Source organism: Odocoileus virginianus, chromosome 4 (assembly GCF_023699985.2).
Source record: "Odocoileus virginianus isolate 20LAN1187 ecotype Illinois chromosome 4, Ovbor_1.2, whole genome shotgun sequence".
Lineage (NCBI taxonomy): Eukaryota > Metazoa > Chordata > Mammalia > Artiodactyla > Cervidae > Odocoileus > Odocoileus virginianus.
Genome location: NC_069677.1, coordinates 65,500,899 through 65,523,429, shown reverse-complemented (window position 1 = coordinate 65,523,429; position 22,531 = coordinate 65,500,899). Strand labels below are relative to the sequence as shown.

Genomic DNA, 22,531 nt, shown 5'->3' with positions numbered 1-22,531 from the left:
CCATCTGTTCTGTGTCTGTCCTTTATCATAATGACTGGGAGTGGTCCCAGCCTGCCCTAGCAGGCACCCGCCTCCCTGCCCTAACCCCAGCCAACCCTGCAACTTGCTAGTGCTTTGGCCCTCAGGCTCTGAGAAGCCTTTCAAATGGGATTCAGGGCAGGGAGGGCATGGGGGCAAGCGCTCTCTCCTCAGCCACTGGATTTCTTTGGCCAGGCCTATCTTTAACCTGCACAATGTACAGGCAGGTTTCTTGGCACAGGCCCTACAGGGAGGTAATGGCTGCCCTGATACCAACCGATCCTTAACCAAGAGGCTTTAGAAATGCCCTTTTGAGAATCTTCCCTGGAAGCCCCGGAGAAGGTGGTATCCTTTAAAAAGCACTGTCTTTGAAGGCAGACTCCTCCAAAGGTCTCCATCCAAGAGTCCAGGTGAGGAGGCCACAGCTTGCCGCTCTTGAAGCTGCCTGCCTTCTCTGCGAGCTGCCAGGTCTGAGTCAACCCTGCAGTGAGAGAAGCAGGCAGGCCACACCCTGCCCCAGCCTGCCTGCCTGAGGCGGTGGGAAGATGGGTGGGGACACTAAGACCCCCAGAGAAAACATGTCTTTTCTTTCATGCCTTTAATCTGACTTTCAAGAGTGTCCACTGGATTCACATTTTGGTTTTTTTTGGGGGGGGTGGCCCTCACTGCATGGCATTTGGGATCTTAGCTCCCTGACAGGGGATCAAACCCTCAGCCCCCTGCAGTGGAAGCACAGTCTTAATCACTGGATCACCAGGGAAATCCCTGGTTTTAGTTCTTAAAAATAATTTCTACAAGTCTTTTTTTTTTTTAAACCAAGAACTCAGTTTTTTTATTTCATCATTTCTTGCATTTGAAGTACTCCTCTTTGACATCCTTGGCCTGAGACTCTTTGCCATAGTCCTTAACCACCACATAACTGCAACCAACCACTTTACAGGGTTTTCCCTCGCTGTCAGTTTTACAGAGGGCTACCCATTCCCCTAGTTTCTTGTTGTCATCGACCTTAATCAGGTTGATTTGGTGCTCAGCACAAAGGGCCTCCACCAACTTGATATACATAGGCTTATCACAGTTGGATGCAAGCACACAGAGACGGGTTTGGCGCTTGTCTAAGGCTTTGGCAGCTTCGTAAATTCCATGTGCTAGGCCATCATGGATGAGGGCGGTCTTCAGAACCTCTTGCGGAGCAGTATTAACATTCATTACACCTCCAGCAGCAATGCCTTCCTCGGCCACGGCAGTGGGTCACGGGTGGAGCCAAATCTTGAATGCACCCGAGCCTCCACCTCCCCACTCCGTGGTGGCAGGGAAAGAGGTACACGTCTTTAAAATAAAAAATCTTGTATTTGGATTAAAGATCCAGTCTTTGTTCATTGGAGGTTCAAACACAAGTCTGTTTATTTATTAGCAGAGTCTAAAAAGAATTCCTATGGCGATCATACCCTTCAGGACCATCATTTTCAGGCTTTAGTACATCCTCTTCTCATGACTGGGACTTACCTGGTGGTTCAGATGGTAAAGAATCCGCCTGCCATGCAGGAGACTTGGGTTTGATCCCCGGGTCAGAAAGATCCCCTGGAGAAGGATTTGGCAACCCACTCCAGTATTCTTGCCTGGAAAATCCCTTGGACAGAGGAGACTGGCGGGCTACAGTCCACAGGGTCTCAAAGAGTTGGACTGACACACCTCTCAGGAATTCTCATTGAATTCTGGCTTTTGGGGGGCATGGCCAAGTGCTAGGGCAAGAAAACAAATCTCCTGACCACAGTACAGTAGACATCACAGTACTCGAGGCCCTTGGGCGAGGCAGGAGACATGCAAATGAGAAGGAGGTGGTTGGTGATGGCTGCTGTGCCCCAGTGGCGAAAATAACTTGCATGAAAGCGAGTGGTTATGACAAGTTGTTCTTTGCATTCAATGGGCTTGGCTTCATCCACCCTGATACAGGCCTGCCTTCACCACAGAGCATTTTACACTGAGATTTCCTGAAAGCAGGTTTTGGCAAGAAACTGGAAAGGCCTCTCAGGAAGAAGGCAGAGCTGGCAAGGAGCTCCCGGGCATTTGGCAGTTGTCCACAGTAAGAACACACTGAGCCCTCTTCCCAGGCGAGAAAGTGGGGGAGGTCGGAGGTGTCTTCAGGCAGTCGTAAGAGGAGCTCCAGCAGTTGGTGATGGACAGGGAAGTCTGGCATGCTGCAGTCCCTGGGGTCGCAGTCAGACATGACTGAGCGACTGAACTGAAGAGGAGCCAGTGCTCAAAGAAATAATGTACAGAAATGGAGTGTGGAACTGCAGGTGCAGTTGATCCTCAGATGGACTGAGGTAAAAATAGCTTCTGGGAATAGGAACCAAAAAAGGCAGGTTGACTGTCATATGAGTTCTGTTGCCAGAGAAGACCCTTGGCTGAGGGTGTCTTCTGATGCCTTGTTACTAAAACCTCCGAGGAGCCCAGATCAAGGAGCTGTGTATGGAAGTCAACAACGCCTTGGGCTCTGTGGACACCCTCCCTGGTCAGCACCGTCACCACTGGCTGTGTAGATGGCTACCAGCAACACTCCCAACAATCCTTCACAACATCCCCAACATGACCACAGGAGCAAGAGCACTTTCACATGATCAAATCAGTGACCCGGTGTAACTCGCATGGGTCCTTGGGCATGTCTGCCAAATGGCTCTAGGAAGTAGCTACTCATGGTCCTGAGCAGAGAGGACGTGCTACCAGTTTGGGCTTACCAGTTCAGAAAGTCCCTGGGATGAGGGGTGGGCACTGGTTCCCCACTTCCAACACTGCATAGTCCACACTATCACTGACTTGATCTGCTGATCTCAAGGAGTCTTGCAGGGAAGATGCCTTTCCTCCTGGACATTAACATTCTTTTTTTTTTTTTTTGCCATGCTGTGTGGCTTGTGGGATCTTAGTTCTTTGACCAGGGATTGAATGCATGCCCACTGCAGTGGAAGTGCAGAGTCCTAACCACTGGACAGCCAGGGAAGTCATGCTGGACATTAACATTCAAGTGAGTGCTTCCTAGTGTCCCTGAGACGTGGCCCCAACCTGTGATCCTCAAATTGCTCCAGACCCTTCGTTCTGACTGTCCACATGCCCACCACACACCCACCTCAGATTGTACACATTAACACAGTGTTATCAAGGCCCCTGCCTCTCCCAAGGTAGGCAGAGTTTGCTTGAGCAGGAGGCGTTGGAAGCCATGGTGATTCCTGGGGCCTGGCAGCACTCTGTACTCATCACTGTAGATCTTGTCTCTGATGCTGGGGTTTGGTTAAAGGGAAGATCAGGAAGCATCTTTGCTAAAAAAAATTATATTCAGGTCAGTCATTTCTGAGACTGTAAAGACATTATTTATGCAGTTATTTTTTTTTTGGCCACGTGGCACATGTAATCTTAGTCCCCCACCAGGAATGGAATCAGTGCCCCCTGCATTGGAAGTGCAGAGTCTTAACCACTAGAAGTTCACCAGGGAAGTCCCAGTTATCTTTTAAAGTGACCTTATAAAGATGGAAGGGCTTCCCTGGTGGCACTAGTGGTAAAGAACCTGCCTGTCAATGGATGAGAGATGCAAGTTCGATTCCTGGATCGGGAAGATTCCCCTGGAGGAGGGCTCCAGTATTCTTGCCTGGAGAATCCCATGGATGGAAGAGCCTGGTGGGCTACAGTCCACGGGGTTGCAAAGAGTTGGAGACAACTGAAGCGACTGAGCATGCACACATGTATAAAGATGTAACATCGTAGGTCTCCAACACAGAAAACCTTTTAAATGTCTGACATTTCCATCCTAGGTGGGACAGGTGGTGGACGTGCATTGGAGTGCTCCTGGGGACACGACCTGTGCGTAGTGAGGGGGGCAGGGTGGGGTAGAGGGGAGCTGAACCATGACACAGTTGCCGGAGGAACCAACCAATTCCATGAGGCATTCTCAAGTGCAGGTGGCCCTTTGGATACCCCAACTGGGCCAAGGAGGCTGGATTTCTTTTTTATTATTTTTTAAATTTTTATTTATTTATTTTTTGGAGGCTGGATGTGGTTATACACAGTGGTTATACCACTGGCTGCATGTGGTATAACCCTGGGTGAGGCAACTCCCTTGTGAAGGCACATCTGGGGGAGGGACTCAGCGAGGGCTGTGCATGCACCACAAGATCCACTAACTACCCCCCCCCCAAAAAATGAGACTGCCATTATTTTAAATTATTTATTTTCTCTATAGTACATCTCATTCAAATCATAGAACAGTCTGATACATTTTTTTCCTCAAGCACAACTTAAAGTCATTTCAAAAGCTTATTCTTTCCTTCTTTGAATCTTTCAGGATGGACAAAGATACACTTGAATGGACACCAAAACCACTCAGAGTTTATTAAAATTACAGCTTCCCAGGCTCTGCCCCTCCTCTCCCCCCAGAGCTTTTGAGTGAGCATTTGGGGTGGGCCCTAGGAAAGCAAAATTTAAAAACTCCTCCCATCAATTCACCCCCATGTGTGGGTGGTCCTTGAACCATCCTTACAGGAGTACAGATTAGGATTTGTCCATTACCTATTGGAAGCAACTTCAGAAAACCCAGGAATAATTAAGTATACAGAAATAGCTCTTCTATAAAATTTCCATATAAAAATAATGGTATTTATTTACAAAGTCTGAGATGCTACAAAATAATACATCATATTAGGTTAGGTACTTCAATCTAATAAAGTCTACATTAGGCAGGTCAGATGTGGTGTTTGCATTTTCCCCTTATTTCTCTTGTTTAAACGCTTGAAGCCTATGGCACCATGATGACTCCTTCATGCAAAGAGAAGCAGAACTATGTTTTCTGGACATAAAACCTAACAGCACATGATCAGAGTACAACATTGCCAAATGACAAGGTGAACTGGCTGGAGATTTGGGCTCGTGGCCTTTCTATTCTGGCTAACAGTCAGGGCGGGGATGGGCATACAGCCACCTAGAGGAACCACAGTCGTGAACCATGGTCCCCTCTGAGCTCCGGCTCGGCTGGTGGTTCCCCTTTTTGGGACACTGAAAGGTTGAAGCCACCATGACTCTACAGGGAAGAACAGAACTGCAATGCACCCAGAGAAATCTGCTAGCAGAAAAGAATCTGGGTTCCCACAGACTCATAGCATGACAGAAACCTGTGACCCAGTCGTGAACGAGCAGAACCACCGGGCCATTTGTTCAATTAGTGCTCATCATGTTAAAGATGACTCAAGACAAGTGACAGAACGGTAAGTTTGAAGAGACAAATCAATGGGTTTCAAAACTCAAACAATCTGGTGATGTTTCCTTGTTATACTGGGATAGAAATGGAGAGAAACAAGCTAACATGGAATAGAAGGGCCAGGTGACCTCCAATTTGTGTGAAGGCCTCTGCCGAGGGAGGAATGGGTTTCTTTCAAGGTTTGACTGGCTCAGGCTGGGTCTTCCAAGCCGAGAAAGGCCCAGAGATGACGCCATAGCCTCACCCTGGGCCCTCATGAGCAAAGTCCCACTCCTGCTCCTTAGCTGTTTAGCACTTGGTGTGACCGAGGGCTGATGCTAACCCAAAGGCCCTCCGTGAGGACTGTGGTGAGGGCTGAGTGTGTAGGAGGCAACGTAGCCCAGGAGGGAGATTCTGGGTGTAGTGCGGGCCCTGGAGGCCACACAGGCTAGGGGGCATTGGGCCAGTCAGCTTTGGGCTTGTTTCACATGCCTGAGTCGGTAGGTGGAGGAGACATTCTCCCCCACTCTGAGGCCCTTGGTGAAGGGGTGAGTTCTGCCCCTACATTTCAGCTACACTGGCTTCTAAGGTGGCTACAAGCAGGAAGAACTGAAGTTAAGTCTGCTGGAAGAGCAAGGGGTCAAGACAGCATGGAACTTGTGGGCCTTTGTGTAAAGCCTGGTGCAAGATTTTGTCTGAAAGAGCATCTGCACAGAAATATTTCTTAAATGAACAAGCTTTCTCCTGTCTCAACAGCACAGTCAGAGGATACCTGCTGCCACCGAAGGTTCTGTACTTGTCAGGGATTCCCAGGGCTTAACAGGAGTGAAGAAGTACATGGGAAAAAGGGATCCTAAAGGTTGTCTTTTCTGAGATCTTGGCTGATTCCTGAGAAATGTAATTTATATGGGCATTTAGCTTGAATTTTTTAAAGAAAAAGGTAAAAATCTTAACATCACTTTTTCCTTTTAGGTAGTAGTGTTTGGCTCAACTGAAGTTAAGCAAATGGACTGAGCGTTGTATGGACTGTAGGTCAGAGGGTGGGGAGGCACATGTCTAGAGGGCCACTCCGGCAACATGGAGGGGGGCCCTGGCACACATGGTCAGTGCTGGGGGGCTATTTGGGTGCCTGGAAATGGGGAACCAATTTGGGAAAATGGCCCTCAGGTAGTCTTTAGCGCCACTAAAGCCAGTCATACGCAAGATAAAAGATTCTTTTATATATCTAATATAAAAAGTAGATCTTTATGTATCTAACAGCTTGTAAAACTAGAAGAAAACACCTAGAAAAGTCCTCCATTTCTAATCACTTTTCTCTTGTGTAGGTTCAGCTGGAAGGTAACAGCTCATAATGAGAACTTCATGGGTTAGAATGTTCCCTTAGTTTTATGGCTACTGCTGGTAGCTGTTTGGTTTTCTTTTAAAAATTCCCTAACAGACTCCATATACTGAAAGCTAGGAACAGTGGGGCCTTTGGAATTTAGCAGATTCCAAGTGCATGTTGTGGGGTAGAGTGGCCTGGAAGAGACGTCTTTCAATGGTCTGATGCAGAACAAATGTCACCTTTTCAGCTCCCCACTTCCCCTGGATACTGCCAGCCACAGTAGCCTGTCCTCCCGGCCACAACCCTGTCGTTTTCTCCATAGCACGATCAGTCTGAACGTCTTCTGTTCTGTTCTCACTCAAACACTTACTGAAAGATTCAGTCTTCACTCACTGCCTAGCCTTCACCCCTCAGGGACCCCATGATAGCACAGCCTTGAAGGCCACCTCACGGATGTGCCCACAGGGAGGGGGCTGGTGCCTGAAGCAACTTGCCCATGAAGCTCAACAGGCTTCTCCTGTGTGTGGTTCTGGTAGAAACTGCTGAGGCGGTTCCCTTCCTTTGCGGCCCCTGCCCCCCGGACACCCATCCTGACTCTGCTCTCTGACCATCCCAGGGCCCACGTTATACCCAAACTCCGCTGTCTCTGTAACAGCTGAGTTTGTGACGTCTGCATGGCTAAAGCAAGCCACTCCCTTGTGGACTGTCTCTGAATTACCTGCAGTGGCTCCTGTGTTTGGGGGTTCACCCAGGCATTTTTCAAGTGGGGCAGAGAATGGTGACCACTGTCAATTCTGCCAACGGGGAGAGTTATCCTCTTTATCCTGGTGAAATGGCAGCAAGTGCATAGTTTTCTCCCCACCACTTCTCTGAGACATGGGTCATCATTTGTAATGTTTTTTGCAGGGTGGTGGGCATGGCTGGGAAGCAAGGATCACCATCTTAGCACCTCCCTTCCTGCCCCTTCCTGAGGTCCTCCATGATCATAAGGCACAGTTTATGTCAACGCCTGCTGGAGCTGCTTCCATCATCCCATCATCACAAGAGAAGATGAAGCAGGTGACGGTGCACAGTGGGGAGGGAAGGAAGAGTGGGCAGGTGCTTGGGCGCCATGGCCCCTCCCACATCAGGGCCAAATACAGCAGGCTGGGTGCCACCTGCGTGAATATGGGACAGATCATGAATCCACTGACTGGGGGGGTACTATGCACGGCAAAGGTTACCAGCTACACTGGACCTTGAGGGAACAAGGCTTCTTGAACGTCTCCCAGAGCAGAGTGTAACCAGCACTCTCTGGGAGGAGTGTCCGTGTGTGTGTGTATACACGTGTGTACAAATAAGCCCAAGTACTGCTCCTATAAAGAAGCTTGGATGTTGTAACCACAATTTCCTAGCATCCTTTTCTGTTTGATTTCTCGTGAAATTCTATCTGGACTTTAGAGCCAGATAAATCTATGGGGAAGAAGCAGAAGAATGACAGAACTTCCCTAAATATCTCCATCTGGGTTTTTGCTCAGGTCAAGTCTTCCACCTGTGCTGTGTCCTGTGACCCCAGTGTGACCCCACTGAGCATCCTCAGCAGGAACCCAGGGCCATCACTGAGGAACAGAGGCCGGTTCTGCTAAACCCCACACAGTGCCGGCGCGGGTGGCCAGTGACAAGGCACCAGGAATGAATGCTAAGAGTCTTGGCTGCTTTTTCTCCTGAGCCCATGTTTTATCTGTAGCTGAGAGAACGGAGAAGGGAGAGGTTCCCCACGCACTCTGGTGAGGCTGAGGCGTACTCATCATCAGTGTACCTGTCATGAATGCGGACGGGCGGGTCTGGGGCCTGTGGCACAGTATTTCCAAATCTGAAAAGCTAGTTGTGGCCCTGTGGCTCTCCAGGGCCCCTTTCAAGCACGGGGATGAGAAAGGTTGGGGTAGGTACAGGTGGAGGCAGCCTGAGGAGACCTGGTTCTACCTGACTGTGCAGCTGATGACCTTCCCAGTCAGAAAGTCCCCTGCAGGCCCCTGGCCACCCACCTCCTCCACGCCCAGCCTCAGGATGCGCCAAAGTCATCCTGCACCTGCCTCCACCTCTGCCTCAACACTCTGCACTATGGCTTATTCCTGACAGAATGAGTTTTGTCTCAAAGGAACTTAATGCTCTACATTCTTCTGTACTAGCTGTTTGGGGTAGTGAGTCCCTGCCCCTCTGGTCACTGCAGGCATTGGCCTGCATACTCCCCCGGCGGGATTTAGAAAAGAATTGGTGGGCTGAGCTCACAGATACCGGATGCATAATTTAAGGACAAATACAAACAAGTCAAGTCAAAGGCCTAGAGTTAATTTTCCATTATCACTTGCTCCTTTCCAAGGCCTGAATGTGCACTTAAGTTGGGGTTTGGCCATGGTGGCAGCTGTCTCCACACCCATATTCAGAGGGGCAGTAACTGAACCCAGCATGTGTGGTTCCCAGTGGCGTCTTTGGCTCTGTCTTGAGAGTCTACATCCTGCTCCACTGCACGCCCAGCTGCCTGGGGTGCTCACCATTTTCTGGTGTTTCTGTGAAACTATCAGGTTAGTTTGAAATGCGTTTCACCCAGAAATCAACCCAGTATGGTCATTTTGATTCATGAGAATGCAGAGAAGGTGACATGTACAGGAAAACACTGCTTGTTCGTATTCTTGAACTCCTTTTCAGACAAAAGTAATGGCAGTTCACTTTTACAAATTGCACACGGGGTGAAATCATACAATTATTTGCATGGAACAGTAAGCAAGCAGTTCAGTCATAGGGATATGTTTCTTTGTTTTGTGCTAAGTGAAAAAGCTGTAGGGAACGCATAGCTCTGATTAAAACTACAGAGACAATTTCCTGCTCTGTAACACTCCAGATTTAAGATGCTGGCGAAAGGCAATGCTGGCAAAGTATTTAATGCACGTGAAAATACTATTCTATTTTGGCTTCCAGAAGTAGCCCTAGAAAATTCTATGCACCAATGCATTGGCTAAGAGTGATAATTTCAGCTGGACTATAAATTATTCTAAATGTCACTTAAGTACTTCAGAATTCGCGCTCGCTCCTTTCTAGAAGCCGTCTAAGGCAGCTGATGCATAAAGCACCTCGACTAGACTTTCAACTAGTTCAGCGGTTCGATCTGTGCTCCTGGGGCCCCGAGGTCTCCCTCACTCCCTGCACAGCTCCTCCCACCAGGAACCTCTTGTGGTCAGTCAGCCTCGGGAAAGGGCAGCCCAGGCCAGGGAACGGGACGAGGGAACCACACCATTAGGGGCTGTTCATGTAGCCATCTCAGTTCTAAGGGGGTGGGTGGATGCAGGGGCCACAATGGCCCCGCCGCACGGAAGGGATATGTGTGGCATCCATGCTGCCCATTCCTCAGGGATGGTCCCCTCCGCCACCTCAGAGAACAGGCTGTGTTTGCCACGTGATCTACTGCTCTGTTGTTTAGAGTTTCATTCACACTACGTTAGCTTTCTTCTCAACCATCTCAGCCTTCAGGTAATTTGCTTATTGTGTTTCCCGAGTTTTCACTGAACACACAGTGCAAACAAAGGCAAAGACTGAAGCAGTCGTTTCAAAAACAAGAGCTCACACTAAAAACACACATGAGCATCAGAGAGCAAAACGCGGGTTTGCGCCTGTCTTTATTCTGGGGAGGATGAGTCCTCCTCGTCCTCTTCCTCGTCTTCATCGTTGAATGAACAGGGCGTTTCGCCTCGGGACTCAGAGCAGTGAGAGGCCGCACTGCTGGACTGGTGACTGTTTGGGGCAAGGAGCTGCCCCGTTGCTAAGGCCACTTCAGCATCCAGGCACAACCCTTGGTTTACACTAGCAAACAATCGGAAACACACAGGCTCGTTAATGTGGCGTATAGGCTTTAAGCTTTGGAAAACATAAAGGACGAGAGCCCAGGAAACGTTATGGTCACAGGCGAGCTCTGCCGGGATCCGCAGGAGACCCAGCTGATAGCAGCACATGGGGCTCCCCTCCAGTGAGGAGCAGGCCAGGAGGCTAACCCTTCTAACCCTGAGAAAATACATACCTTGATTGGGACAAGGTGGCACCGGTGGTCAGGTCTAAATTTGAAACGGATTGGGTAGAGTTCAAAAGCAGTCCCTGATTTAACCAAGACGGTCCTGTGGAGATGTCTACAGGAAAAAACAAAAACAGATGGAGGCCTGGTGAGTCCTGTGGCTGCTTTTGCTATGGCCTGAAGAAAGCACAGATGAATGAGGCAAGCAGCCAGTTCTAACTTACAGTCTCTTGCCCTGGGGAGAACCCAGGTTTCTTCAGCTTGGAAAAAGGAAATTTCTAGAACATAAGAGTGGAGGAACGGGGAGGATACAGGGAGACAGACTACAGTTGGAAAGAATTCAAATTAGACCAATCCCAGACTCTTCATTCTTTTTTTCTTGCAGAATCCCTTGAGAGGGCATCCCACTGAATATATTGATGGTTTTACTGCTGCTGGACACCCGCCGGATGCACCACAAAAGCCTCTGACTGTGGTGTTAACAACCAGAGCAGGAGTGGATAAGCAGTCCACTCAGAATATCTTATGTCAGAAGGACAGACACATTCTTGGCTCAACCCCCCACACCTCCCACCATGTTTTCAAGTGCCCCCTGGTGAACTCAGTGCTATTACTGATCAGGATTTACTCTTTTTCCTGGTATCCTTTGCTTTAAAACTTGAACTAAACCTTATTTTAAAAGGCTATACACAGTCACAATTTTCATGAGGGCACTGCTGTTTCAGTCTGCATAAAATATTTTGGAAATATATCTGTGCAGTCCTGTTTTCTATGCATTTACCATATTTCTCCTATCACAGCGCTGACTCGTTCTTACTGTAACTTTATTATTATTTATTGATGGCTGTGCTGGGTCTTGCTGCTGCACAGGCTTTTTTCTAGTTGTGGCAAGTGGGGGCTACTCTGTAATTGCTGTATACAGGCTTCTCACTGTTGTGGCTTCTCTTGTCACAGAGCACAGGCTCGAGGGCACACAGGCTTAGTTGCTCCCTAGCTTGTGGGATCTTTCCGGATCAGGGATGGAACCTGTGTCTCTTGCACTGGCAGACAGATTCTTTACCACTGGGCCACCAGGGAGGCCCTGTAACTTATTTAACCCTTGTCTCCTTATCTAGACTGTTAGCTTAGAGAAGGCAGTGACTGGGACAAATAAAATCTAAATGTTAATGAATGAGCATTGTGTATTTCAAAGGTGAGTTTATTAACACAGGTGGTAGAAATATCAAATTCTTGAGAAAAACTTATTTGACTAATTTGTAAGATGAGACCAAGCATAGGCTCAGAAAAAGGTAAATTGCCAAAATGAGTTATTACATTAATCAAAATAGTTTTGTAATTACTGTGCAAAAAAGAAAAGAAACCATGTACTAGGACTGGAGGCTCTGCCCTCCCAGCACTACCTGATCAAGTGAGAGGCTTCCCACGTAGGAAAAAAGTAAACTAACCAACCATATTCATCTTAACATGGCCTGTGAGCCTTTTCTTCATGCTAACTAAAGCAGCTGCGAGGCGGGGGGTATTCTAAGAACAGCAGGCTTTAAATGGGTACAATAAGAACAAGTCGGTACATGATGTTAAAGCCAGAATCCTGTGCTAAGTATTATTAATTAGTATGTATGGAAACCTTCTGTCGGAACACAGCTCTTGACATGATACATTTTCCTTTCACAATGGCTCTGAAAAGCTGACCCACACAACAGTTCTCACAACCCTCCTCAAGAGCCATCCTGTCCCTCTGCACGCTGGAGACACACACTTCTGCACCAACCAGAAAGTCTATCCTAGTCTGGAAACAAGGCCACCAAGAGATCAAAACCACAGAGCCCACCTAATCGCCTGCAGTCTTTTCACTGAGAATGAGCTAAAATAAAGTCCTGGTGACTTACAGAGTAAGAGCCTTTTGCAGACTCTGCTGGATGGCTAGGATGCCTGAGCTGCTAAGAAAACAGCAGGTCCCCCTCTGGAAGGAGCAAGGGGAGAATTAGGGGGGCGGGGGGTGCAAATAGGGGACTGGGAGGCTGAGGAGCAAGAAGAGGGGGTCAGACAGGAAGTGTGTGGTGTGAATTTAAGTACTAAATGCAATAAAAACCAAATCTCAATCCAGGCTCTTGTGTTGTGGCTAAAACCATAAAACAGTGGCAACTGCTTACATCTGGCTTAATAATCCTTAGAGCTAATATTAAAGTGCCTTTAAGATACGGTATGAAATGGTAGGTCGTAATACTTATAAATGAAGGCAACTGGCAAAAAAGGTAGAAGAACGCTTGTGTCTATACATCCAAATTATATGTGCAGAATATACCACAATTTTAGGAACTATGATCATAAAGAAGATTTCTTAATTATTGAAAATCTGAATTTTAGGACATGCAAGACAAAGTCTCTGTTTTCAAGTATACTCTTATAATGAAAAGACAACCCAGTTTTAAAATGGTCAAATGATCTGAATAGACATTTCTTCAAGGAAGATTCACAAATAGTCAATTAGCATATGAGAAGATGCTCACCATCAGCAGTCATTGGGGAAAAGCAAATCGAAACCACAGTGAAATACCATTTCACTTTCACTAGTGTGGTGGTAATAAAATAAGATGAACAATAACAAGTTTTGAGAAGGATATGGAGAAATCAGAACCCTCATACATTGCTGGTAAGATTGTAAAACGCTACAACTGCTTTGGGAAATAGTTTGGCACTTTCAGAATGCTAAATATAGTTACCATATGAACCAGCAATTCCACTGCTTGGTATACATCCAATAGCAGCAAAAACTTATGTTTACACGGAAGCATGTACAATGTTTACAGCAGCATAATAGCCAAAAAGTGAAAACAATTCCAATATGTGAACTAATGAACAGATAAAGAAAATGTGGTATTATCCACAAAATGGGATGAAGTACTGATTCACGGATGAATTTTGAAAACATTATGCTAAACAAGTCAGTCGCCAAGGCTACATTAGTGTAAGATTCTATTTACATGAAAGGTCCAGAATGGACAAATCCACAGTGACAGGAAATAGGTTAGTGGTTGCCAGAAGCTGGGAAGAATGGTGGGGGTCGGGGGTGGTGGTGGGTGGGAGTGAATGCTAAACACATGTGGAATTTCTGGGGTGATAAAATCATAACTAGATAATGGTGATGACTACAAAACCTTGTGAATATGCTAAAAATCACTGAACTGTACACTTTAAAGTGGTGTATCATATAGTATGGGAATTAAATCTCAATTTACAAAGTAATGAGTTCACGTCCACCTGCCTGTTTTGGAAGGTGCCACCTGTTTTGGAAGACAAAACACTTCCACTCTGGGGGTAGAGTATACCACGTCCAAATCAAGTTGGAAAGCCATGGCATCATCTAGTAACAATGAAGATGGACCTGCCCTGGACCCAGCAATCTCACTCGCAGATACATGCACACAGTCACCGAGACACAGTAATGGGAATGTTCAAAGTAGCACTGTTTAAATATCAAGAGATGGGAAACAAAACTAAAGGTTTATCAGCAGTAAAACGAACAAATAAACTGCTTCATCCACACGCTGGAATTCTAGGCAGCAGTAAAAATGCATCAATTACAGCTACATGAAATCATGTGGATAAATCTAAAGAACATGATGTTGAGTGAAAACAGTCAAATCACCAAAGAATATATCACTTTGGTCCCATTTCTATAAAGGTGAGAATTAGACAAAACTAAATAATAAATTGTTTCCAGCTCACTGTATTTTTTTGTGTTTGTATCTCTAAAGAAAAGTGGTGATACATAAGAAATTCAAGAGAGAGGTTACATTTCAGGGTAGGGGAACAGAATTGGCAGGGGGCAGATAGCAGGCGCTAATTTTCTATGAGAAAGGTTTTAGCAAGTTAGGGTCTGACATTTAATCAAGTACCACATTGACAGCATTAGTTAACATACCTGTGATATAGCCTTCCAAAGCCTTTGGCACCAGTGATTTAGCAAGTTTCAGATCCTCCAGGGAGCATTTGCCTGACTCCAGGCCAAAGGACATCCCCATTCGCTTCAGCACTTCTATGTCATCATGAATCTCAAAGGTGTTGTCAAAATTAAAAAGATATTCAAACCTGTATCAGGAAACAGAGTTAGTGAGGGGTTTCTGTGGTGTCTAATCTGAAGAGTGTTGTACTCTGTATATTCAATGGAAGCATGAGGACCTAAGCTCAGCTACAGTACTAGAGATTGTTACCGTTTAGGGCAGTGAGTCCTTCTGCTGGGTTCAGAAGAATGACATCTCAAATAAACCGTTTTCCTGATTAAAATAACTTTCCTGTGACAAACAACAGGAGTCCTACATTCCAGCCCTCATTAAGCTGTGGCAAACTGGAGACAGGAATTTTGGTCTAAATCCATTATTTTTCAAAGTTGTCTGTAGCTTTGTCATAAAAGATAAAATATTAAGGAAGACTTTCCAAGTAGACTTTTTTCCAAAACAGATGTACAGATGGCCATGAGACACATGAAAAACTGCTCAACATCACTAATCATGTGGGAAATACAAATCAAAACCACAGTGAAGTATCATCTCACACCTGTCAGAATGGCTATCACCAAAAAGACAACAAATAACAAACACTGGCAAGGATGTTAAGAAAAGGCAACTTTGGCTGGGAATGTAAACCGATGCAACCACTGTGGGAAACAGTTTGGAGGCTTCCTCGAAAAAATTAAAAATAGAACTACCATATTATCCAGCAATTCCAAGTATTTACCCAAAGAAAACAAAAACACTAATTTGAAAAGGTTACACTCAGCGTTCACTGAAGTATTATTTACAATAGCCATGATAATGGAAGCAACTTTAGTGTCCATCAATAGGTGAATGAATAAAGATGTGGTATGTACACACACACACACACACACACACACACACACACACACACACGGGAATAGTACTACTCAGCCATAAAAAAAAACTTGCCATTTGCAATGATATATATAGATCTAGAGGGCATTATGCTAAATGAAATAAATCAGACTGAAAGACAAATATCACATAATCTCATTTATATGTGGAATCTAAAAAACCAAAACAAATAAAAATAGACTCATAGAGAACAAATGAGCAGTTGCCAGAGGGGAGAGGCTGAAGGCAGTAGGAAAAACAGGTGAAGGGGATTAAAAGGTACAAACCTTCAATTATAAAGTAAGCCCTGGGGATACATACAACATAAAGAATATGGCCAATAATATTGTAATAAGTTTGTACAGGGACAGATGGTTACTAGACTTATCATGGTGATCAGTCTGTAATGGATGCAAATGTCAAATCACTATGCTGTATACCTGAAACTAATACAATACTGTATGTTAAGTATATGTCAATAGAAGTAAGTAAACCAAGCAAAGAAGTCATCGGGAGAAAAAAAAAAAAACATACACAAAGAAAGCCTTTCCAATTTAGTACCTAACTTTCCTACCATGAGCTGGCCTACTAGGGTTGAGGAAAAATCACTTTGGATGCTTACATCATTTTCATGAGTCAAGTGTTAGCCATATCACACCTTAGATGAGCAAAAAATGGAAGGCTTTTTACAAACTAACCAAACCCCAAACCCTCTCTTGAGGGTCTCAGGAGTAAAGATGCCCCAATCAAACATACAGTCAAGAAACAAGTGTCACATATAACACATAGCACATTTCCAAATGTTTCTGAAAAGTGCCAAATCAGGATGTCTAGCTGCCTGGCAAAGGCTTTCAATAAAGAGGCCACTCTAAGAAGAAATGGTCCTCCTGGCTCCCAGACTAGGCTTGGAGCAATGTCGCCAGGAGCCTCAGGGACAGAGGGTAGGTGAATGTGCTGGGACAGTGGTGGGCTTACACTGTCATGAAATTCTGAGATCTTAGATCAGAGCAAAATTTTTCATTTAAAGCAAAATGCCATACTTGCACCCCACCTTGAATATCAAGCCCCTATAGGCAGCTCAGAGCCCCCTGTACCCCAGCTGGGGGAGGGCGAGGAAAGGACAGGAGTCAACAACCACCCGAGAAGGAAGAGGATGCTTAATCCTCGGAGGCCACTGGTCCCCAGACTTTGCTATCACTCTTTAAGACTTCAAAGACTAACCAAGTAGAGAGTTTTAGTGATGTCCTACCAAACAAGAGGCTAACCAGAGACAGTAACTAGAAATCTAACAGTTTATTTTTCCCAAAAATACATTAACCAGTCTCGGATTTATGGGAGTATGTGACACGTCCTTGTAGACACAGGTTTCTGTCCAGACTTTGAAGTGTATGAATACTAACATACATATCTATAACATTTACTGCCCTCTGTGCTAGTCCTTTATGACTTTTGTAAACCAGCAAGTTAATTATCAAATACTTTAGAAATCCCTGTTGTTTCTCTTCTTTTTTTGGTGCCTTTTTATTTGCATCCCTGGTAGCTCAGACGGTAAAGTGTCTGCCTACAATGTGGGAGACCTGGTTTCGATTCCTTGGTCAGGAAGATCCCCTGGAGAAGGAAATGGCAACCCACTCCAGTGTTCTTGCCTGGAAAATCCCATGGACTGAGGAGCCTGGTAGGCTACAGTTCATGGGGTTGCAAAGAGTTGGACATGACTGAGCAACTTCACCACACCTCATGATCTCTGTACACAGTCAAGATACGGAAGCAGTACTGCCAAGAAAAAGAGTGAGAAAAACCAGGGAGGGTAAACCCCAGAAGTTCTGGCCCCTGGGACAGTCCTGGGCTGTGCCTCTGCAGTGATGTGATTACTGAGCCCTCTTTTGGTCTCAGATGTATCCCAATTTGGATGATAAGTTACATACTGACTCCTTGGAATAGCAGCTAATATTTATAAAGCACTTTCCAGGAGTCAGATCTTTTAGAGGCATTGCCTTATTTAAAGAAATGACAGAGCCCTGGTATCATCCCCATTTGTTCTTCAGACAAAGCTTTAGAGCAGCTGCTTGGGGGAGCCACAGTTCATATTTCCTTCTATCTCACTCTGCATCTATGCCCTCAACTACCTCGATACTGATTCACAGCCTGAAGAGCACTACTGTTTTCATGAAGGATAAAATAAATTACAAATAAACTCTGTATTTTGAAAACTGCTATTTCTCACTTACTATGATAATAGTAATATATTGATATTACCATAAATCTTAGTTAAAATGAAAAACATGTTGGTGTGAATGTAAACTGGTGCACCCACTGGAAAACAGTATGGAGGCTTCTCAAAAATTAAAAAATAAAACTATCATATAATCCAGCAATCCCACTTTTGGGTATATGTATCTAAAGGAAATCAAATAACCATCCTGAAAAGACGTCTGCACTCCCGTGTTCACTGACCGCAGCATGACTTGCAATCGAGGTGTGGGAAAAAACCTGTGTTTTTATCATCAGATGAGTGGATTAAAAAACCATGATGTACTTAAGATAACAGACCATAAAAAAAAAAGACAATGGACAACAGATCATAAAAGAAGGAAATCCTGCCATCTACAACACCACAGATGACAGACCTTATATATGGATCTCAAAAACCCAACTCACAGACGCAGAGAATAGACTGAAAGTTGCCAGAGGTAGGGTGGGGTGGGGGTCGGGGGGAGTGGTGAGTGAAATGAGTAAAGGTGGTTAAAAGGTACAAACTTCAAGTTAGTACTTCAAGATAATAAGAAAGCAAGCAAGCAGAGAACACCATCTAGTACTTTTTTTTCATCTAGTACTTTTGTGTCCATTCATTATAAACAGAAGCACGCTCAACTACGATATAGCAAAAAAAAAAAAAAAAAACTGCTTTAGTGCCACTTGCCGATCTCAACCATCTCTACCATAAACGTGACAATGCATACTGAACCTGGTGAACCTACCATGTACCAGACACTCCCTGATGCTCTACTTGACTGCAGTGACTTGCCCACTTATCTCATCTATGTGTGCATACATATACATGCACGTTCTAGCTTGGGCACCGCTATGTCTTCAGCACAAGCAGCACAGTGCCGGCCCAAGATGGGGATGTGGAGAGTGAAGAAGGAAGCAAGCACTAGCAGATGACAGCACTCTTGTTTCAATATAGTTGAATATAGTTTTAATATAGTTGTTTCATGAGGCCCAAGGGAGTCAGCCTTGGAGGACTCAGGTAATATTACAAATGATAGGAATTATGTTAAACAGAAGGCTGGTCCTGCCCGCTGCCACTGGTTCTCCACTTACTTGTCACTGGAGATGCTGCAGTCTATGACTGTTTTTCTGCTTGTGTTGATGATTATAAATGGCAACTGAATGGTGGAGTTTAGAGCTGGAGGGCCCTGGTTCTGCTGTTCATTTTGCCGATTTCTTTGTACCAGGTTTTTGAAAGCGATTTGCTGTAAGGATCAACAAAAACATACACAGACATTTAATGTGGATAAGTGAGGTGGAACTAAATGAATTAAGTACATCTAAAATATAGTTTAAAATTAGAGAATTTAAAGAGACCTTCCACCTATGAGTTAATTAAAATTAAACAGCTAAGAAAAAAACATTAGAATGATCTAACTCAAGAAATACATTTCAAGGGCAAAAAATATTTATTTAAATGGTATCTAACATATCCTAATAAAAATAATGGGGCCCGCAGTTTCTATCACCCATAGAAACAGGATCTTACAAATCTGAGAGAGAGTGCTACCTGCAACTCTTCTCAGCCTGGGTGATACAGCAAAAGTGGACTGGTTTTCCATTTAACTAACAGACTCCTGAGGGTTTAGGGTTAAATACATCTCTTAGATTATCCAGCCCAGAAACATACAAACTATACAAAGCCACAGAACCCTTTCTTCAAGTGAAACCTTCTGGGGCACCCACTGTTTATAAGACAGATGAACACATCCTTGCTCTGGTTGGCTGCACGGAAGCGGAGTCCTGAGCCCTGCCAGCTCAGCCCTCATTCACCCTTTGGGCTCCTTCACAGAACTTTTAAGCATCTACAGGGCACAGTTTGGAATCTGGTCCAAGCCCCTCCCCAGCTGACATCTTTCAGGAGAGGAACCTGAGGCTTAGCACTGATTTATAAGGTATATCAAGGCCTGAATCTTTGCACTGAATCTTGCTACTACCTTAAGCTATAACCATTACTCAAAAGTCAAAGAAAGTGACCCTGCCACCCTGCCTTTTAAATAAGGCAAATGTATCACAGAATTCCACAGGTAGAAAGACCTTACAGAGTGAAGTCTTTCATCTGCTTGCGGAACAGATACAGGTTAAAAGAGCTCCTAAAGTCAGAGCCTTTCATCCCTTCCATCAGTTTGTTCCCTCTGGTCACCCAGTAGTGATGGATTTCAGTTATTTTCTATGTTTTAGCAACTTTATCCTAGCAGTGTTTATTTTAGGTCTTGGGCCTTAACTGAAGTTTGATTAAAATTTATGTTGTCTTATAATGGTTGGGTGCTAGCTCCCTGAAAAGTAAACATTTACTCCTTTAAAATGCACAAAACAGAAGGGACACCAATTTATTCTAGCCCTGACAGTGTGTCTAAAACTATCACTGTCAACACCATTCATTACCAAACATTACTTGAGTCATACTTACTAATTTGTTATATTCTGCTGCTAATGAACTAAGGCAATTATATTCAATGCTTAGCTCATTTAATATTGAGGAAAAATACACTGAAACTATAAAACTCAGAAAAAGAATTATGTTTGAATACCTCCACCTGGCTATCTTACTCTTCCAGAAAACACATCCTGGAGACAGCCCATACCTGGCCTAGCTCTGCGGTCTTAGTGCCGTGGGAGGGCCTCGGTAGAGGAAGAAATACAAACAGTGGTAAGTAAAAGTTCTTACATATTTATGATTCACTGTTCTATACTGTGCACATTTGATAGCATCAAAGATTGTTCTTGGGAAAAAAGCTGTGACTATACATACAATGTTATTTTGATAGTAAAAAGAAAAATCACCCCGTTTGTTTTAAACTGATTTCCTTATTTGTTGCCATTTGATTTATATTTAGCCTTTTGTTCTCTTCCAGGCTTATTAACATTTATTTCAGAGGCTAAACAGCTGTAGGTATATTCAGACATTCATTTTACTCTGCATTAGTAGCTCTGGAAAAGTTTAAGGGCTGGAAGGGACAATGATATAGATAAAAGCAGGACATCTGGATCATCTGTGGGTAGAATCTACTCATGCCATTCCTGTCCTACATGACCAAGAGAAGAGGTAGCATGTGAGTAAAAGTGACCTGGATCATGTGATGTCAGTAGTTGTGACATTCACTAGTTAAAAAATTAAGCTTGCTTAGCCACAGAGAGGTAAATTATTGGTGTTCAGGGACAACTTGCTTAATGTACTTTCTGTGACAACTTCGTAATTTGCTGAAAGAAAGAAAAAGGAAACACTAGGAGGAAATAAGCTGTATGTCTACCAGGAGACTAGCAGTAGTTGTTTTCAGTTATATTTTGTGTTTCGTTTCACAGTTCAGAGAGACCTGTTTTTATAAATGTTGACAGCTAGGTTGCGCCTGCATTGAAATCTGCAAATACTTGGTTTGAGACAGAAGAGAAAAAGAAATTTAGGACTTAAAAAAAAACAATGCAATGTTCATTGTAGAAAGGGGAAAAATATTCCAGGTCACTTTTTTTTTTTTGGGCCACACCTAGAGGCATGTGGGATCTCAGTTCCCTGACCAGGGATTGAAGATGGAACCCACACCCCCTGCAGTGGAAGCCCGAAGTCTTAGGCACTGGACCGCCAAAGAAGTCCTCTGGTCCATTCTTTGTGCTGGTCGTCTAGGGATAGGAAAGCCCACATACATGAGGGCGATCTGGCCCAGCACAAGTCTTTCTGATTAACAGATGATTACAGACACGCTGATAAACAGGTTTTCATAATAACATGCCAAAAATGGAGCCCCCAAATGTTCCATGAGAGCTCTGAGGAAATGTAACAAGGGCCAAACACAGGGTTTTGGGGACTGTGAGTTGGGAGGGAAACACTGCAGATGCTGCCGAGACAAGAGGATGGACGACAGAGAGGCAGCCAGGGACGCTGCCGGGGGCTGGGGGTGGCGTGGGGGCGAAGGTCTCTCAGGAAGCAGAGCTGTCCGGGGAGGAGCACAGGAATAAACGGTCAGCTTTGAAGTTTTTGGTTTTTTAAAGCTACAGAGTGCTCTCTTCATACAAAACCTACTTTGGAAACCCAGTATGAAAAATACATGAGACCGGCTCTGGAGGGAGCTCCTCAGGGAGGTCCCACAAGGGTCAGTATGGGACACAGACATAGAAAAAGAGAGGTGCCTGATGAGGACGGAGCGTCACCCCGGGGCTCTCTGCGCCGGGCTCTGCTCCACCTGCGGCCGCTCCGGGTCCCTGCTGGCTTCCTCCCACCCTGCCCTTCCAGACCACACGCAGCTAACAGTCTGCTCCTGCCTCTCTGATGTGTATTCGAAGATGAAAAAACAAACAAAAAATAAGGATCAAGAAAGGAAAAACAAAAATCTGGAATATGTAGGAATACTTAACCTATTCTGTTCATGAGAGAAAGCGAGTATTTTAGGGAGGGAAAAAAACACAAAAAAACTGTTACAATTATTTGGTAACTTATTGTCCCTTTATTTCTGAAAAGTGGACTATATCAACAATGAAATAGGACCTATGGTTGCTCAAATCAAAATGGGTTTTATGATTGGCTGAAAGCTCTTCATATAAAGACATTTGCTGATTAAAAACAAAAGTATAAAGACTTGCTGGCTCATTTTAAAAAGTTTTCTGATTGGTTTGAAAATGTCTTGCTGTACTGCTCAAAGTAAATTTCTCCACCAACTGAAATGACCAAAAGTAGGTTAAAAAAAAAAAAGCCCATCTACCCTGTGATTTTACCCCAGATGATTTTCTACAAAGCCTCTATTTTTTAAATTACCCAAATTCTAGACAATTATTTTAAAAAGTATAAATACAGGGATTTCCAT

The 22,531-nt window shown here is 44.6% G+C and overlaps 2 protein-coding genes across 13 annotated transcripts in view; both read right to left on the bottom strand.

The window, feature by feature from the left end:
- Positions 1 to 752: 752 nt before the first annotated feature.
- LOC110128486 (small ribosomal subunit protein eS12-like) lies at positions 753 to 1,263 on the bottom strand (the record flags this gene model as incomplete). The annotated part of the gene is made up of 1 exon (XM_070465910.1): positions 753 to 1,263. A coding segment is annotated over one exon (405 nt), but the record flags the coding sequence as incomplete, so codon positions are not given.
- Positions 1,264 to 10,178: 8,915 nt separating this feature from the next.
- Positions 10,179 to 22,531, bottom strand: part of TFDP2 (transcription factor Dp-2) — a 209,111-nt gene continuing 196,758 nt past the window's right edge. For all 12 annotated transcript variants that reach the window (XM_070466651.1, XM_070466652.1, XM_070466650.1 and 9 more), the window contains 4 exons: positions 18,792 to 18,943; positions 14,522 to 14,688; positions 10,609 to 10,714; positions 10,179 to 10,394 (listed from right to left, as the gene is read on the bottom strand). In XM_070466651.1, the coding sequence (XP_070322752.1) occupies positions 10,211 to 10,394; positions 10,609 to 10,714; positions 14,522 to 14,688; positions 18,792 to 18,943 (609 nt within the window). In that variant the 3' untranslated portion in view covers positions 10,179 to 10,210. The remainder of the gene's footprint in view (positions 10,395 to 10,608; positions 10,715 to 14,521; positions 14,689 to 18,791; positions 18,944 to 22,531) is intronic.